The sequence below is a fragment of the Emys orbicularis genome, chromosome 4, assembly GCF_028017835.1.
Source record: "Emys orbicularis isolate rEmyOrb1 chromosome 4, rEmyOrb1.hap1, whole genome shotgun sequence".
Classification (NCBI taxonomy): Eukaryota; Metazoa; Chordata; order Testudines; family Emydidae; genus Emys; species Emys orbicularis.
In genome coordinates this window covers 131,670,912-131,689,967 of record NC_088686.1, presented here as the reverse complement: position 1 = coordinate 131,689,967, position 19,056 = coordinate 131,670,912, and the positions used below count along the sequence as shown (strand labels likewise).

The 19,056-nt window shown below is 46.8% G+C and overlaps 1 protein-coding gene across 1 annotated transcript in view; it reads left to right on the top strand.

Annotated features, from left to right (window-relative positions):
* Positions 1–5,232: 5,232 nt before the first annotated feature.
* Positions 5,233–19,056, top strand: part of LOC135877867 (cryptochrome-1-like) — a 31,061-nt gene continuing 17,237 nt past the window's right edge. Inside the window, exons 1-6 of the mRNA XM_065403395.1 lie at positions 5,233–5,645; positions 7,167–7,283; positions 11,621–11,771; positions 13,667–13,807; positions 15,563–15,733; positions 18,894–19,034. Of these exons, the coding sequence (XP_065259467.1) occupies positions 5,233–5,645; positions 7,167–7,283; positions 11,621–11,771; positions 13,667–13,807; positions 15,563–15,733; positions 18,894–19,034 (1,134 nt within the window). The remainder of the gene's footprint in view (positions 5,646–7,166; positions 7,284–11,620; positions 11,772–13,666; positions 13,808–15,562; positions 15,734–18,893; positions 19,035–19,056) is intronic.

Genomic DNA, 19,056 nt, shown 5'->3' with positions numbered 1-19,056 from the left:
ACAAGATGCAGGGAGTCCCACAGGTTAACCCCACTACTTCCCAGGGGCAGGGAGGAATGCAGCTTAGCCCTATTAGTACCCAGTGGCAGGAAGTCCCACAGGTTAACGCTGTTAATAGCCAGTGTCGGGAGTTCCAGGGGTTAACCCTGCTAACACCCAGTGGCAGGCAGTACTGCAGGCTGACCTCGCTGATACCCAGTGGCAGGGAGTCCCACAGGTTAGCCCACTAATACCCAGTAGCAAGGAGTCCCGCAGGTTAACCTCAGTATTCTAATATAATTTTATGTTGCCCTTTTCTGTACTTTTTCCAATTCTAATACGTCTTTTTTGAGATGGGATGATCAGAATGGCACACAGTATTCAAGGTGTGGGCAGACCCTGGATTTATAGAGGGGCATTTACTGTCTTATTATCTATCCTTTTGTTAATGGTTAGCTTTTTTGTTAGCTTAATTGTTAGCTTTTTTTGACTACTCTTCACATTGAGCAGATATTTTCAGAGAACTATCCATGATGACTCCAAAATCTTTCTTGAGTGGTAGCAGCTAATTTAAACTGACGGTGGATTTGCATGCTATTCATCTCCTGCAGCCTTCTGGAGCCTTGTAGGATAGGAGTTGGAACTACAGACAAGGAGCCAGACAGTGATGGCTCAGAACTTCTCTCTAGCGGACCTTCAGATGCAGAGAGACTGGATCAAAGTTTGGAATGGCCTGTTTGCTGATTTAGTGACTTCTTCTCCATAAGGTGATCAGTCTTGGAGATTCTGGAACATCACTCTGCCCTCAGATGATTTCTTGACCTGAAAGGAAAGGCTTCTCAGCCTTACTCTTGATTTGCCAATTTGCTTGCTCCACCTTGCAGCAATTCCCTCCAAGGTCTTTGCATAAGTCAGGTGAAAGGCTGATCTTCGAGCCACAGAGTTGAGTTCAATTGAGTTTGAATGATATCGTTAGCAAGTATCAACCAGTTGAAGTCCTGCTTAAGCTAGCAATTTTTAAAATATTCAGTATTTGCCATATCATAGAGGCTATTGGTCTGTGACTCCCCTCGCCTGCCAAAAAAATATGTATATAATCCAGATACTTTTGAGGAAACTGGCTTGATCTTAACTGGGTAAAATGTCTTAGAGAAACATGTCACCAATTCATGGAAAATTCAGTATAAAACCCCTATAAAAATAACTAATGGGAAAAACCCTAAGGGTATGTCCACACTGCAGTAAAACACCTGTGGTTGGCTTGGGTCAGCTGACTCAGGCTCACGAGGCTCAGATTATGGGGCTGAAAATTGCAGTGTAGATGTTGGGGCTTGGGTTGGAGCCTGGTTCCTGAGACCCCATGAGGGGGGACAACAAAGCCAATGGCTCCAACATTCATTCATTCACCAGCAAAATGATATTAAATACAGAACTTATTATAGATTTCAGCATCTCTACTGTGAATCTGAACCTAGGAATGTTCTTATTCCTCTTGCAAACAAGGAATTCTAGTAACCTTCCTCTTTTGGAACTGGGCTATGGGTCAGGCAGCTTATCTTCTGAAATCAAAATCTTGATAAAGAAAGGTTAGGACTCATCAAAATGAAACCCACTGACAATATAAAATTGTAAGCGTTGTGTAAGGTTTCCATGGCCCATGTGGACTTTTCTTCTCTTATTTTCTATCTGTCTTTAAAAGTGGAAAAAGCGTGTGCTGATCTCAGCGTCACTCCCTGCTCCCCACCCCCAACGATTCCCCCTCAACAATCAAACGCCCAGGAGCTGATTCCCACTCTCAGACTCCATCCCCCCCCCCCCCCCCCCCCAGTTCTCTTACCTCCCCCAGCTCCAGGATCATCAGCCACCATGGAATAGTCCCGACAAACTCCATCAGCCTCCCGCATCCCCCCGGGATTCCCTCATAGCTCCCCAACACACACACACACACACCGAGATTCCCTCATAGCTCCCCAACCCCCCCGATTCCCTCATAGCTCCCCCAACCCCGGATTCCCCCATAGCTCCCCCACGCCCGCCCCCGGATTCCCCCATAGCTTCCCAACCCCCGGGATTCCCTCATAGCTCCCCCCCACGGGATTCCCATCGCCCCTGTCACGCCCAAGCTCGTCTCGTCGGGCAGCACAGCCCGTAGCGGCTTCCCAGGGGCGGTCCCCGCCCGCGGAAGCAGGAAGCGAGGCCGGCTCTGGTGGAGACGCCAGGGCAGCGGAGCGAGACAGGTAACAATCCCCCCTGGAGAACAATGGGCTCTTCCTCTCCCCTCTCAATGTGAGTGGGACATTCCGAACCCCCCCCCCGCCCTTCCAGGGAGACACGTGGGCGCCTCCGCTTTACCACACCCCTCCGCAAAACAGCTGGGAACTCTGCTCAGTGACAGTGGGACAGTGCTCCTGCCTGGCCCCAACAGTGGGGTCTTCATCGCCTCAGGGGTGGCAATGGGGCCTCCTGCCCTGTCCCCTCCCAAGCAGTGAGATCCCCCCAGGGGTGGCAATGGGGCCTCCTGCCTTGTCCCCCCCCAAGCAGTGAGATCCCCGGGGTGGTAATAGGGTGACCAGATGTCCCGGTTTTATAGGGACATTCCCTTGATCGTTGCCTGTTCACTTGATCATTGCCTGTTAGGTTCACTCCCTCTGGGGCACCTGGCATTGGCCACTGTCGGTAGACAGATACTGGGCTAGATGGACCTTTGGTCTGACCCAGTACGGCCTTTCTTATGTTCTTATGTTATTCCCGATTTTTGGGTCTTTTTCTTATATAGGTTCCTATTACCCCCCACCCCGGTCCCGATTTTTCACATTTGCTGACTGGTCACCCTAGGTGGCAATGGGGCCTCCTGCCCTGCCCCCCCCCCCCAAGCAGTGAGATCCCCCAGGGGTGGCAATGGGGCCTCCTGCCCTGCCCCCTCCCAAGCAGTGAGATCCCCCCCAGGGGTGGCAATAGGGCCTCCTGCCCTGCCCCCCCCCTCCCCCAAGCAGTGAGATGGCTCCCAGCACAGGACCAATGGTGCTGGGCACTGCCCATACAGAGAAAGATCCCTCCTCCCCCTCTATCTCTATCTCACACATGCACGCACATGCACAAACACATGCACAAACACACACACAAACACCAAATATCAGGGGGTAGCCGTGTTAGTCTGTATCCACAAAAATAACAAGGAGTCCGGTGGCACCTGAAAGACTAACAGATTTATTTGGGCATAATCTTTCGTGGGTAAAAAAACTCACTTCTTCAGATGCATGGAGTGAAAATTACAGATGCAGGCATTATATAATGACACATGAAGAGAAGGGAGTTACCTCACAAGTGGAGAACCAGTGTTGACAGGGCCAATTCGATCAGGGTGGATGTGATCTACTCCCAATAATAGATGAGGAGGTATCAATTCCAGGAGAGGCAAAGCTGCTTTTGTAATGAGCCAGCCACTCCCAGTCCCTACTCAAGCCCAAATTAATGGTGTTAAATTTGCAAATGAATTTTAGTTCTGCTGTTTCTCTTTGAAGTCTGTTTCTGAAGGTTTTTTTGTTCAAAAATAGTTACTTTTAAATCTGTTATAGAATGTCCAGGGAGATTGAAGTGTTCTCCTACTGGCTTTTGTATGCTACCATTCCTGATGTCCGATTTGTGTCCATTTATTCTTTTACGTAGGGACTGTCCGGTTTGGCCAATGTACATGGCAAAGGGGCATTGCTGGCACATGGTGGCATATATAACATTAGTAGACGTGCAGGTGAATGAGCCCTTGATGGTGTGGCTGATGTGGTTGGGTCCTTTGATGGTGTTGCTAGAGTAGATACGGGGACAGAGTAGGCAACGAGGTTTGCTACAGGGATTGGTTTCTGGGTTGGTGTTTCTGTGGTGTGGTGTGTAGTTGCTGGTGAGTAATTGCTTCAGGTTGGGAGGTTGTCTGTAAGCGAGGACTGGCCTGCCTCCCAAGATCTGTGAGACACCAGGAACCCCTGGCTCTTTGCCCCTCCCTGGATAGTGGAGCAGGAACCTCCCTTAAGTGGTAGTTACAGAGGGGTCCTCAAAGCCTCCCCTCCCCCAGCTGTGATATGAGGATCCTACTAACACCTATCCCAATACTTAAATCCTCTGCTTCTGCTCCCCCCAGTGAGGATGGGGCAGCCCCTCCTCCCTTGGAAGTGACAGTCCCACTCCAAGAGTGGCATCCTCCTGAATGTGCCCTGAGTGTGCATTCCTAGCCCTGCCACTGGCCTGCTGAGTGACCTTCGGCAAATCACTTTCCCTCTCTGTGCCTCGTTTTCCCTTCTGTAAAATGGGGATAATGATATAAAGTGATTTGAGATCTACAGATAAAAAGTGCTAGATAAGAACTAGCTATTAGTTTTGGAATGAAAAGCTGAAAATTTCCACGAAACAACGATTCTGGCAAAATGTGTTTTGATAGTGTCAAAACATCAGTTCCGACAGTATCAAGCCATTTCATTTTGATTTGTTTTGTTTAGACTTTTATATTAAAACACTAAATATAATATATGTGCATAATATTAATTATATATCATTATGTTTAATGTTTTATATTATATTAAAAGTCTAAAAGAAATGAATCTAAAGGAAACATTTTGACTTTTCCCCATATAATAATTTCATCCAAGTTGACATGTGCACACAAAAGGTTTCAGTTTCAACAAAACTGCATTTTTCGAAGGGAAACTGTCCTATCAAAAAGTTTGGACCAGATCTAGTTATTAGTATTGCTGAAGGCTGGGCGCTATGCCAGAGTGGAGGGGGAAGACGGGAAAGAGTTTAGTCTGATTTTGATTCTCTGCTGATTTGTAATGAAGGGAGATATGCTGCTTTGGGGGAGACTGGTGCATTTTATGAGTGGGGAAGTATGTAGTCGGAAATAGGAGGGGAGGACTGTGTGTTGGGGGCAGGGGGTTCATTACATCTATAAGAACAAATGTGCCTATCTGATGCTCTGTTCCAGCTGTTTGATATTATTTTTGTTGTAACAGTTCCCCAAGAACCTCGCTGTCTCAGCTATGCCCGTGTTGTGAGGTGTCATATCTTCTAGAGCCTGCCCAGTCTAATTGAGGAAAGCTTCTGGCAGTGGTAATGTGCTGCGTATATCGATCAGTTCTCTTACAGTGCTGTCAACTGCTCAAAGTTCCGTTTTAGCTGTTAATGGGCTTCCCTCTTTAATGGGGATTTGGAAATCCCTCCACTTCAGGAATTCCCTCTTTTACAGATCTCAAGTAAATGCCCAACATGCCTCACCGGACCATTCATCTCTTCCGTAAGGGACTTCGGCTCCATGACAACCCAACTCTGCTAGCCGCACTGGAGTCCTCAGAGGTTGTGTATCCAGTCTACATTCTGGATAGAAAGTTCCTGATGTCTGCAATGAATATGGGAACTCTGCGCTGGCATTTCCTGCTGCAGTCCCTCGAGGATCTGCAGAGGAACCTAACTAAACTGGGTTCTTGCTTACTGGTTATTCAAGGAGAGTATGAGTCAGTTCTTCGAGACCATGTTAAAAAGTGGAACATTACCCAGGTGACTCTAGATGCTGAGATTGAACCATTTTACAAAGAGATGGAGAGGATCATACAAGTTCTGGGGGGAGAGATGGGGTTTGATGTGCTTTCTTTGATGGGCCACACGCTTTATGACATCAGACGGTACGTAACTGCCACAAGGCAATTTCTCAATGATCTTTTGTTTATGTTTAGTTTTAACAAATATCAGTGGGAAATGCCTAGTGATTCTGATTCTTTTAGATTCTAATATTTGAGCTTTTAGAGAGTTGAGCTTCCTGGGATGAATGTAACATTGTGTGTCAGTCAGTAAGGACCAGAGGAGGGAATGCACATGAACTGGAATTGGAATTAGAATTGGGGCTGTGACTTGGTATGCTAGTTATAATGTTTTATTAATATGCACCCTTTGGCCGGTGGGTTTAGTTCAATCCTTTATATAATCTACTCTTTTAAAAACAAAATCTAAATCGGCAGGGAAGGATGCAATTATGGTTTTTTTTACCCATTTCATTTGATTATATTAGTGTTTATTTTCAAGCATTAGGGGTTTTCTAATCAGCTTAATGTTTTGCCCATGAAAGAAATTAAAATGCGAACACCACCAATCAGATACTGTTTGTGGTTTATTCAAAACCGAATGGCTGCAGATATTGGAGATTTATTATGAATTTGGAGATCAAATCGTGTTTTGCATTATTAATTAATAAACTGCTGATCCTGTAGACACTTGCGCATGTGAGCAAATCTGTATATATGGAGCGCCCTGTTGAATTCAAAGGGGTATTTGCATGCATAAATCTATTCACGTGGATAAGCATTTACAGGATTGGGGCCTCAGTAATTGATTGCTGGACAGAAGTGACAGCAAAGGAGGGCTCCATCAACATTTTAACTTCTCCTGTCTGCATATTTTGATGATTGCTAGTAGATAGGTTAATTCAATTGTTTTTGGCTGGAGGATTAAATTTATGATTGCTCGTGGGTGCTATGGAGAGATGGAAATCTGTCAAGGTCTGAAACTACATCTTGTTCCCCATGGGGAGAATTCCCCGTGGCAACAGAGAGGCCCGTTTTAGTCACTGCCACTCCATCTGGGTGCTGGGCTCTGCCCCCACAAAGCAAATTGCATGATTGAGGCCTTGAGTGGTCACTATCTTTCATAATAAGGCTGATTTCCCTTCCACTCCTCTATACACCACATCCCACAAAAAGAGTTGTGTGGCCTTTGGTTCTTGCAGGTGTCATCTGTGGCCAGGAAAATTCCTTTTTGTTTTACATTTCTTGCTAGTGCAAAGATTGTAAGTGGATTTAAAAATAAAAAACATTTTGGAAACCAACATGGATCTAATCCATTGAAATTAATAAAAACAGAGTCTTTCCAATTCTATTCATAGTCTGTTTAAAAAATTGTAAAACTTGCAACCCTGCAAGTGGATTGGTCCAAGTGGACCTGGACACTTGCACAGAATTCCATTGAAGTCAGTGGGGCTTTGCATGAACGCACTGGACTGTGACATCTGTACCAGGAACCTCATAACAGGGATGTTCCATCTCTATGCTATAGCCAGTTTATTCATCAGCTCTGCTTGCATGACTGACACCTGCCGCTTCCATTTTCTACATGGTTTATATTCATACTACAAGTGGTCTTGTCTTGTTCAGGATTTTGGACATGAATGGTGGGACTCCCCCCTTGACATACAAAAGATTTCTTCATATCCTCTCTGTACTCGGGGACCCTGACATGCCTGTACGAAACCTTACAGCTGAGGATTTCCAGTAAGTAATTTTCATACAGCAAAAATAGACAACCCAGTAAAGAGCTCTTTCTCTCTTATCATCATGAGGGAAGGATTTGGACAGTTTAAATGACACTATTAGATGATATATTGCATTATTTGAACATGTAATTAAATAATGGGTTATATGTACAAAGAATGTGCAACTGTGACTAAGAGGGCTAAAATAATAATAATACTTAATACTAAATTATTATTATTTATTATTTATTGCATAGCACCTAGGAGACCAAGTTATGGACCAGGTCCCCATTGTGCTAGGCACTGGGCAAACACAGAACAAAAGACAGTAATACTTGGATGTGTAAGCAAGGGAATATCGGTGGCATTACCTCAGTATGTTACATTGGTGAGACCATTATTGGGATACTGTGTCCACTTCTGGTGTCCATACTTTAAAAAGGATGTTGAAATAATTGAAGGGGTTCAGGGAAGAGCTACAAGCGTAATTTGAGGTCTGGAAAACCTGCATTATAGTGAGCCGTTAATGAAGCACAATCTATTTAGTTCATCCAAGAGTCTATAAACTGATCATGGTCTATAAACACCTACATCAGGAGATGGTTTCTAACAGCAGAACACTTTCTAATCTAGCAGACAGAGGCATGACATGAGTCAATGGCTGGAAGTTGAAGCTAGACATAATCAGATAGATTTTTACAAGTAAAGGAGTGCATTAAGCAGTGACAAACATCCGTCATGTGTTGCTTGGTCTCTCATTCTCTCCCCAGGGGAGAAGCATATGCAGTGGAATATCTTGTTTAATAGATATTTTAAAAAAAATACATGTTGCTATGTGCTTGTTAGAGAAGGCAAGGTCTCTTGGAGTGGAAGGTGGTATGGTTTGTGATGGTCCTTAGTTCCTGGGGCAGTTCATTTCACTGTCTCAGTCTGACCTCCAAGGAAGTTTTGTCTCCTGCACAGACAAGCTTTACCCTTACAGTAGATAGTTCCATTGGACCAGAGGAGTGGATTTGTTGACCACAGTCTACACATCCTGGAGTTTTAGGCTCTTTTCGATACTGTGGGCCATGCCATGGAGTGCCTCGAAGATAAGGACTGAGACCTTGAACTTGATTCAACATTCTATGGCAAGCTAGTGTAGGGAACAGAGGATGGATGTCATATATTCCAGGTAGCCTGTAATGCTGAGGAGACGCATAGCAGTGTTCTGGACTTGTTCTGTTTTTTAAGTGCTGAAACTCATGCCCAGGTGTGTTGCATTGCTGTAGTCCAACTGAGAAGTGACAAAGTCTTGAATAACAAGCCAGGTTATCGGCCACCAGGATGGGACGGAGTCTCCTAACCAATCGGACAGGATAGAAAGCATTACTTGTGAATGCTGCTGTCTGAGAGCCTAGCATCACCAAGGAGTCCAAGAGTACTCCTAACTGTGAACTGAATTGACCAACTGTGGGTGTGAACCTTCAACCAAATTGTTCAAAATGCCCTGCCCATCAGTGTTGCCTCTGTCTTGCTCGGGTTCAGCTTCCGCCAGCTGTACTTCATCTGTGAGCTGATCTCATCCAAGCACTGGGCCATCTTGATGGTAGTGGTGTGGTCATATGTTGTGAAGGACAGATAGAGCTGTGTGTCATCTTCATATTGCTGGCAGCTGAGTCCATGTTTTCTGACCAGTTCACCTAGTGGCTGCATGTCAGTGTGGTAAAGACCTGGAGAGAGAATTGATACTTGTGGCATTCTACAGCTGAGAGGTCTAATAGTGGAGGTTTAGTTTCCCATCACTTCTTGTTGGGTGCATCCCTCCAGGAAGGACTGAAACCATTTTAGTGTATTACCCTGTTTCCCTGTTTCAGGTGAGACAGCAGTGCCCAATGGTTGACAGTGTTGAATGCTGCAGAGAGGTCCAGGAGGATGAAAATGAACATTTGTCCTTCATCAGTTGACATAAGGAGATCATCCATCTGTGTCACTAAAGCGGTTTCGGTCCCCTCTCTGGGCCTGAATCCAGATTCTGCCAGGTCTAGATTATTGGATTCAGTTAGATGAGCTTGTAGTTGGCATTTAGCTAACTTTTCTGTGAGCTTGCTTAGGAATGGGAAGTTTGACACTGGGTGGTAGTTGGCTAGAGCTGATGTAACTGGAGTGGGTTTCTTCAGTGTTGGCTGGTCTATTATGTGTTTTCAGGAGGAAGGGAATGACTAACTAAGGGATGTGGTGGAATCTCCATCACTTGAAATCTTTGGATGTCTCTTTCTAAAAGATACACTGTAGCTAACCCGGAAATCATAGGTTTAATGCAGGAATCACTTGGTGAAATTCTGTGGCCTGGGTTTTGCCAGTTTCTACTATATAGTCATAGTGGTCCCTTTGGTATTTAAAATCTATTAATTTAATGCACAAGGGGCCAGAGTTAAGGTTACACGGGCATTTATTTCATCAGACCTTGCTGATGCAGTAGACAAGATTACATTGTGTGTGTGTGTGTGTGTGTGTGTGTGTGTGTGTGTGTGTGTGTGTGTTTTCTCTCATGCACACAAGTATTACTGAGGGAAGCTGAGTCAAAGAGATACGTTTTTTATTTCGTTCTGAAAGCAGTGAAGTTAGTGATCCAGAGGGGAGTTGCATCAGGGCAGGAAAGATGATGTAGTAGGTAGAGCATTGGACTGGAATTTCAGACACCTGGGTTCCATTCCCATCTCAGCCACAGACTTCCTGTGTAACCACAAGCCAGTCACTTAATCTACCCTGTGCTTGAGCTCCCATCTGTAACATGGCCCTCACAGGGGTGTTGTGAGAATAGAATTAATTGATTATGGTGAGACCCCCAGATATTACTTAGTCCTGCCATGAGTGCAGGGGACTGGACTAGATGACTTTTCAAGGTCCCTTTTAGTCCTATGAATCTGTGATTACAGTGGTGAGAGCCATGTGAGTAGATAGATAGATTGTCTTATGGGTTCTCTTACACTCTGTTTACTTTTCCTTATTTTTTTAATTCCTGGTTACCTTTTTAAATGCATGATGAAAGATAAAGAGGCTCATGCTTGCATAGTGCTGTGCTCCATGAAGGGCTCACGTTACGCCAGTGCTCCGAGATCTGCACTGCCTTCCAGTTCATTTCCAGGTGTCACTGAAACATAGCTGCACCCATGTTTCAGGGTGAGTAAAAAGGCCTTTTGTAACATAACTCTCTTTTTGATGTGGGTGCTGGATGACTCAGGGCCCCTGACTGACCCTCTTCTTTTCCTTCCTATTTGAGGGGACACACCCCACCCTGTTGCGCATCCATCATCGGAGGGGGTGGGGCCAGCCCCAGCAGCAGAAATGTGGGATTGCTCAAAGGGCCACAGCTCTGGGAGACCAGGAGCACCCTGAAGGGCAGGGGCAGAGGGGAACCTCCTGCTGGATTAGCAAGGGACGGATGGGGAGGACAGTTGAAAGGAGCGACTTTGCCTCCTGTCCCTGATAAAACCTATCACAGCGCAGGGAGGCCCATCTCCAGAGGTGGGAGAGACAGCAAGGGGGTGGGGCAGGAACAGGGGGTTTAGAACCTGTCCTAAGAAGCTACAAGCCTGAGGATGGAGGGGAGGAGGCTCTCCCTCCCCGCCCCCAAGACTAGGAGGAGACTGCTGGGGAGGGGAGATGGGGCCGGAAGGAAAGCACCTTGGCCCTCCCTGCCACAAACACAGCAGACTGGCAGTGAGACGGTGTGCTGTGCAAGGGCTGTGCTGCAGGGAGCTCAGCAGGCCAGTTGCTGGACCCAGACCTGAGCGCTGCTCTCCTGTCTCCGTCTGCATCCTATAGGGCTGAGAACTGCCTCTCTGCACTCCCATCCCAGTGGCAATGATCTGTGCATGTCCCCACCCTTGCCACCACCACAGGTTGGGGTGAGCACATCCCCTGCTCAGACACAACCTATCGCTCACCCTGGCCTTCCCGGATCCAGTCTCACCCTGACACTGTCTAGTGTCACACCACAGTGGGTCTCCCTGTGTCCTTGCTTGGACTCATTCATCATGGAAGGGTCTGCTCAGAGGTGCAGCCACGGGAGGTGAGGGAGGCATGTCCCCCGACTTTTCACTATGCTGTTGCTGTCTTCTTTAGTGGCTGCAGGAGAGGCTCATTCCATCTCCTGATCACAACTCCCCGCTAACGTTTTTCAAGGAGGCTGCAGACGGGGAACCCTGACTACGTTACCCCTCTTGCTCTGGCTTATTGCTCTGGTTGCATTGCCCTGTACCATGATTAAAGAGGAGACAGGAGTGATCTCCTTGGCATGCTGGATGGGAAGTGCTCTTCCTCCCTCTTCTTCATCATGTTCTCTCTTTGAAAGAAGCCTCTCTTTTCAATTAGGAGATGTAAGCCTCCTCCTGAGCTGCGCCTGGCTGAATGTTACAGGGTGCCCCTCCCCGAGGATTTGGAAATCCCCCGAGAGAGCCAGTCCCCCTGGAGAGGGGGAGAAACTGAAGGGCTGCAGCGACTAGAGCAACACTTGAAAAATCAGGTGAGTCTCGCTTTTGATGTACCCGTTCCTTTTCCTCTTGCTCTGGATGCTTGCTAATAGCTCCATACTGACCCAGGTTATTATGGCCCTTAGCCCTGCTGCAGATGGCTGGGTCTGATCCCAGCTGGCAGAGAGGCTGGCCATAAAGGATCACTCAGCACCAAAGCACCTTGCTTCATCCCAGCTCTTGGCTTCTGGCAGGGCTGACATCCCTGGGCTGGCATAGATGTCTCCAAGCAAACAACTCACGACCTCCTGGCATTTCAGAAGCCACCTACCAGGCTAAGTGGAAAAGATCTGTAGTTTGGTACAGTCACACCCAAGTGGACCCTCTTATACATTCAGAATACTCCTCTGACAAGACCTGTCAGCTTTTTGGGGGAACCTGAGCTTTTGGGGGCCCATAGAGTAGAAGCAACCTGGTCTCTGGCCTCACACAGAAGGTTGATGTACACCTCTACCTCAATATAACGCTGTCCTCGGGAGCCAAAAAATCTTACCGTGTTAGCATTCAGCTCAGACTGTAGATGGGCCTCCATTGTGTAGCAGAACATATACAATGCACACATGACCACCCAGAGAGAGATAAGGGTCTCTTTCCTCCTGCCTAACAGAAGCATGTTTGTCACCTTCTCATGACTTGCCTTAACTCATAAAGATGAGCCTGGGAGCTTAAATTCCTAACAGTACTAGAAACTAAAAATCACGGACTCAGTAGAGATACTGGTTTTATGTCTCGTAACAACAATCTGTAACCCACTAGCCCTCCTTTGTCCTATGCCTGCAGCGGTGTTAATTTCCCGCTTCATCTTGAATAGGCTCTTGTAACATCTGTTAAGTCCTTATGCTTAACAAGGACTGTCCCACCTTGTATTTAGCTGTGACACTCAGATTGCCTTTCTAGATCTGAAGAAGAGCTCTGTGGAGCCTGAAAGCTTGTCTCTCTCACCAACAGAAGTTAGTCCAATAAAAGATATTCCCTCAATATTCCCTCAGTCTCTCTAATATCGTGGGACCAGCATGGCTACAACAAAATTGCAAACAATTAGCAATACATTCATTTTGAAATTATTCTGATGACCAGTGGGCTACTGGCTCTCAGTAGAGACCTCACATGCCACCTACTAGTGCAAACAAACCATTGTGTTTGGTTACATAGGCTTGTCTCATAGGTATCAAATAGGTTCTTGTAACAGGCTGTAAAGCCTCATCCTTTTGGCAGGTGATGATCCTGCTGGAAAGTGGCTTTTGCTGATTCACAATTGCAGGGGGGAAATTTCCCTACTAGCTATAAGAAAAGTGGTAGTGGCTTTCCCTGGGAGATATGGGCTATGGCTACACTGGCGCTTTACAGCGCTGCAACTTTCTCACTCAGGGGTATGAAAAAACACCCCCCTGAGCGCAGCAAGTTACAGCACTGTAAAGCGCCAGTGTAAACAGTGCCCCAGCGTTGGGAGCCGCGCTTCCAGCGCTGTAAGCTAATCCCCTCGTGGAGGTGGAGTACCTGCAGCACTGGGAGAGCTCTCTCCCAGCGCTGGCGCGCAACCACACTCGCACTTCAAAGCACTGGTGTGGGAGCGCTTCCACGGCAGCGCTTTGAAGTTTTGAGTGTAGCCACGGCCTTAGAGTGTGGGCTGTGCTCTCCTCAAAAGGAGGAACCCCGGGTCATCAAAGTCTAAGTAGAAGACTTGGGTTACATTTTGTATTTCATTTTGATTTGAGTTCTTTTCACGCATAATGCCCACCTCCAGGAAGGGGCACAGCTTGTGTGGCCTGTGTTTGGAGTGTAGTGGGGAAGCCATCTGCCCACAGCTCTTTTCTGTTTCATTAACAGGACATACGTTGTGGTGTTCTGCCTAAAATTGGTTCTTTTTTTTCTTTTTCTTGTTTTTTAGGGCTGGATAGCAAATTTTACTAAACCAAAAACAATTCCAAATTCTCTGCTTCCAAGTACTACAGGACTGAGTCCCTATTTCAGCTTGGGCTGTTTGTCAGTTCGGAGTTTTTTTTATAGATTATCAAACATTTATGCTCAGGTAAGAAAATGCTGTGTGCAAATCAAGTCAACACAATGGTTATCTAACAGTTTCCTAAAGCCGACTAGTCTCCTCCTCAGCAACAGTCGTATTAATAGTGCAAAGTGGCTTTAGATATTGTTTGGAATATTATCCTTAAGCAGATTGAAGCCTTGCCCTGGCTAGGATGTTAGCTCGTGTTACCTAGCTCCATCTAATTAACACTTGCTAAAATTGCAGCCAAGACAAAGGGCTTGGCTACACTTGCGAGTTACAGCGCATTAAAGGAGCCCCGGGCGCACTAGCTCACTACCCGTCCACACTGGCAAGGCACGTAGAGCGCTCTGACTCCGCGGCTAGAGCGCTGCTGGTACTCCACCTTGGTGAGTGGAGTAACGTTTGATGCGCCCCCGCTGGAGCGCCCCAGCGTCAGTGGGAACGAGGTGTTGCATTACTGTGCTCTGATCAGCCTCCGGAAACGTTCCACAATCCCCTTAAGTTAAGTGGCCACTCTTGTCGTTGTTTTGGATATGCCCTTTGAAAGCTCCGTTTGACAGCCGGCATGCTTATCTGCTCCGAGACAAAGCAACCATTACAGTGGAATGCTGTGTGTGAGAGAGAGAGGCGGCGGGGGGGGGGGGGGGAGGTCTGCTGCTGTCTGAACTTACAAGATAGCATGCTGACCTGCTCTCAGCCCCCCAAAAACCCACTCTCTCTCCTCCCAGATACACACAACAGACTCCCTGTCACACTCCACCCCACCCCATTTGAAAAGCACATTGCAGCCACTTGCATGCTGGGATAGCTACCACAATGCAGTGTTCTCTGTGGCTGTTGCAAGACCTGCTAATGTGGCCACGCCAGTGCGCTGTCAGCTGTCAGTGTGGACAGACTACAGCGCTTTCCCTACTGCGCTCTACGAAGGCTGATTTAACTCAAAGCGCTCTACATCTGCAAGTGTAGCCATGCCCAAAGCAATTGTCCTTTAGTACAGGCTAAAGTAATCAAATTGGAGGGAGGAGGAGAAGCCTAGGGTGTAACTCAACCAACTAAAATTAAGCTAAAGGTGTCATCCCAGAGTTAGGTGGGGTTCTCAGTCGACAAAACATATGGGTGTTTTGACTGCAGGTCAAGCTAAACAACATCAAGTTTGTCCTCCTTTGCAAATCTTAAATCTTGTATATGCAAAAATATCAGTTTTCATCAGTGCATAACTCAAAAACAGATGTACAGAATTTGCACAACCTTTGAGAAGAAATTACCATTGAGAAGAAGCCTGGAAAATGCCACTCTACACAGAGACTGTTTCACAGTCTGCATGGGCGCAGAGGTCCATTTGTGGGATCCATTTGTGGGAATGAGACCTCACTGTTTCATTAACGTAAAACAGGGGTTCTCATTAACTTTTTAAAAAAGGCTACTCTTCTTCAGTGCATGAATCCGAGCAACTATGTATCAATCAGTGCGTGTCTGGTTTAAGGAATCTTAGGTTTTTATTTTTCCTGCAGCAAGAAATCCCAGTATGAATCTATCCTGGAAGGTTAGGGTGTTGCAGAAAATTATTCTAGAAGGTCAGGGAATATTGAGTTTTAGAGGTTTTCAGCTCACTCTGTTTTGGTGCTGGAAATTTTGTTTCAAACCTTGGCTCCTTGGATTCAACAGTAAAATGCTATAAAGCTAGCAGATGTTTTCAGCTATATTCTCTGGGCCAGATCATCAGCTGGTATAAATTGTTGTGGCTCAACTGAAGTTAATGGCCCTATGTCTCTGTTGCAGTCAAAGAACCACTCTCTGCCACCTGTGTCACTTCAAGGACAGCTTCTGTGGAGAGAATTCTTCTATACAGTGGCATCAGCAACACCAAACTTTACCAAAATGGCGGGGAACCCCATCTGCCTTCAGATCAACTGGTACCAGGATGCAGAGAGACTCCACAAGTGGAGAATGGTAACGTGCTGCATTCCCATTTGAGTAGAACTGATGCATTTATTTCTCTTGTTGGCTATTTCTAGTGCAGCACAATGTATGCCACAGGTGAAGGAACAGAAGTTCGACACTGTGTACAGTCAAGCATGAGGGTTTATTACGCACAGCGCTGGTGGAGTGTCACTCCGCTTCTTAGGCTCAGTGAGACACTGCTAAACAATTGATTACAATAGATTATATAGGGTGCCAATGGGCGGAGAGAAGCGACGGGGTGGGAGTTCCCGAGCCCCTGGATAGGTTCTAGCAGCAAGACAAAATGAGCACAATAAACCAATAGTCTAAAAGATTACATAATGGCTCTGCCCATAGCTCAGGTTAACATGTTTGCTAATACACAGCTGTTATCCCTCAAAATTCTCCTCTTGCAATGTATAAGTTAAATCCAGATTTCAGGTCCATAGGAATGACGGTGGCTCTTTCCAGACAGATTGGCCCACAGGTACATTCCTCGAGGGTCTTAAAGCAAAAAGAAAAGTAACCAGCAATGACAATCGCGTATGGTTTACCAATGCGTTCCTGCGAACTATGATTGGCATCTGTGAGGGACGGATGCCATAACTCAGGCTGTCATGTTAGGCCTCTCCCTGAACCCTGGTCGGCACTCGGGGAGTATGTACAGTTATCTTCTCCTGAACCAGGGAGCAGACTTTAAGGCCCCTCTCAGTGAGTTATGTGACTATAACTCATGATAAGCCTCCTAATTACTGCTCTCCACCTAGAGTTATGCTGTCTCAGCTTATTTTATGTATAGTTGAACAAACAAGGTTGTTTCCTGTTTATCCCAGCTTTTCTTTAGCCATGTATTGTCCATTGTTAACTAGGCCTCATGCCTCAGACCAGGCCGTGGAGTTTGGGCCTATGTGAAAGATTCTTAACAGAGACTGGTCAAGATCTTACATACATATTATTGGGATTTTGGCTCTTCAACAGGACTGTGAATAGCATTTAAAAAAAAATCAAGCCTCTGGGTACAACATACATTTTATAGAGTATCTTTCATGCAAACTATATCCCAAAGTACTATAGAGAGTTAAATGCTTAGGAAGTGATTGACTTCATCAAGGTTTATATTGACAAGAGAATTGAATATAGCCCATCTACCTTTTAGACACCTGAGCACAGGGCTGGAAGCCAGGAGACTCTGAGTCCTATTCCCGCTTGTTCTCCTGACTGTCTGTAATACCCCAATGAGAAAATTCAGAAGGGTTGAAGGAGGAGGAGATCTAACAGTGTCTTCAATATCTTCCACTAAAGGAGACGGTGATGAAGGACTCTGTTGGCGTTCCTGCCCCAGGATCTTGCAGTAATGTTTCACTCGTCATGGCCCCTGGGTATTTTTTATTTCCTGCTGACTCTATGGAGAGTTTTCCAACCAACCAATTAAAACCCAGGGAGCCTAATCTGTATAAGAGGTACACAATGATAATAATTAATACCTAGCTCTCACACACAAACTAAGAGCCCGCTCCAGGCCCCTCAGTGCAGTGTGTCCATATAACCATCATCAATATTTTTATCATTTGCTGTTTTTCTTCTTCAAACCACTTGATGAACATTGACTCCTCACTGCACCCCCAAGCCGTTAGCAAGTGTCATTATCCCTGTTTACAGATAGGAAGATAGGCACAGAGCAATGAAATTACTTTCCCAGGGCCACAGAGAAACTGATCTTCATTGGTGCCAGGATAGGAACTAACCTCTCATTAACCTACATATGTTAACTTAGCCTATTTTTCAGGAGCTACTTGGCTATTTGAATCCTAACGTCTTCCTTATAATATCCTAATATCTTTGCATATTCTTATGGCCCTGATGACCTACTGCTACAGGTTTAATCCTTCGCGGCCTTGAACCCTATGTTTTCTCTGCAAAGTGCTATCATTCCTATCTGGTAATGCTTGACACCTGTTTAGCATAGGTGTCTATGACGATGCAAGTTGCTAGCCAGGGGAGAATCACAGAGCTGGGGAAATTTTTTTTGACAAATAGTTTATTTGCTGAAACATGCAGTTTTTGGTTGACTCAAAACAAATTTGCTGAATAGTTTGGGCCCAAAAAACATTTTGGGGAGGAGGAGGCCTGCTCCCTATAACTTCTGGTGCAGTGGTTATAATAATCCTCTGGGATGTGAGAGACCCAGGTTCAATTCCCCCCCTCAACCTGATGTGGAGAAGGGATTTGAGCGTGGGTCTTCTACAACGCAGGTGAGTGCCCAAGCCATTGGTCTCTCAATCTCTCCTGCTGATGCTGTTCCAGTTTGTGTACATAAATAGGTACCTGAACTTGGATCTCCCACATCCTAGGTGAGTGCCCTAACCATTAGGCTCTAAAGCAGCGGTTCTCAATCCGCGGCCCAATTAGCGCCCAGCTGTGTGCTAAAGGCTGCTGAGCCGCGCAGCGGGATCCAGGTTCCCGGCTGCCCGGCATGGCGGGGTCTGGGCTGCCTGGCCCGGCACAGTGGGGTCAGGGTCACCAGCCAGCCCCGTGCGGCGGGGGTCCAGGGCTGCCACCCAGCCCCACACAGCGGGTGTCCAGGGTCTGGGGCTGCCGCCCAGTTCCACAGGGGTCCAGGGTCAGCGTCGGGGGTACCGGCTGGCCCCATAGGGCTGGGGTTGGGGTTTGGGCTGCCACCCATCTGCCCTGCCACCTGGCCCCACCCAGCCGGGTCCAGGGTTGGGGCTGCTGCCCAGCCCTGCATAGCAGGGTCCAGAGTCCCTGATGCCCGGCCCCCCACCCAGGGCTCCGCTCCTGGCCCCACTCTAGTGGAGGGGTCTCTGGGTGGGAGGCGCTGGGCATAGGAGAGGGGTCGGAGGTGTGCGCTGTAGTTCTCAACCTGCGGCCCAGGTAATACAAAATAGGTTGAGAACCACTGCCCTAAAATCATTCTCATTCTTGTTCCCTAGTCCATTGTGCCAGAATATCCCATACCTCAGTGGCTAAGTCACCCTTCAGTGTGAACAAGGGTTGCACATTGGGCCCTAATGCCTGATCCTCTGACAAAGTGACTGGTATCTGTGTTTAAAGAAAGGGCAAGAGAGAAGACGCAATTCTGGGAGGTGAAGGAGGGAATGGAGTATTGTGTATGTTGAGCAGGAGGACTGAAATCTTCTGTGTGTTTTAGGCTCAGACAGGGTTTCCATGGATTGATGTTATCATGACTCAGCTTCATCAGGAAGGTTGGATTCACCACCTTGCTCGACATGCTGTTGCCTGCTTCCTGACTCGAGGAGATCTCTGGATCAGCTGGGAAGAGGGCATGAAGGTTCGCCATCTTTTCTTTCATT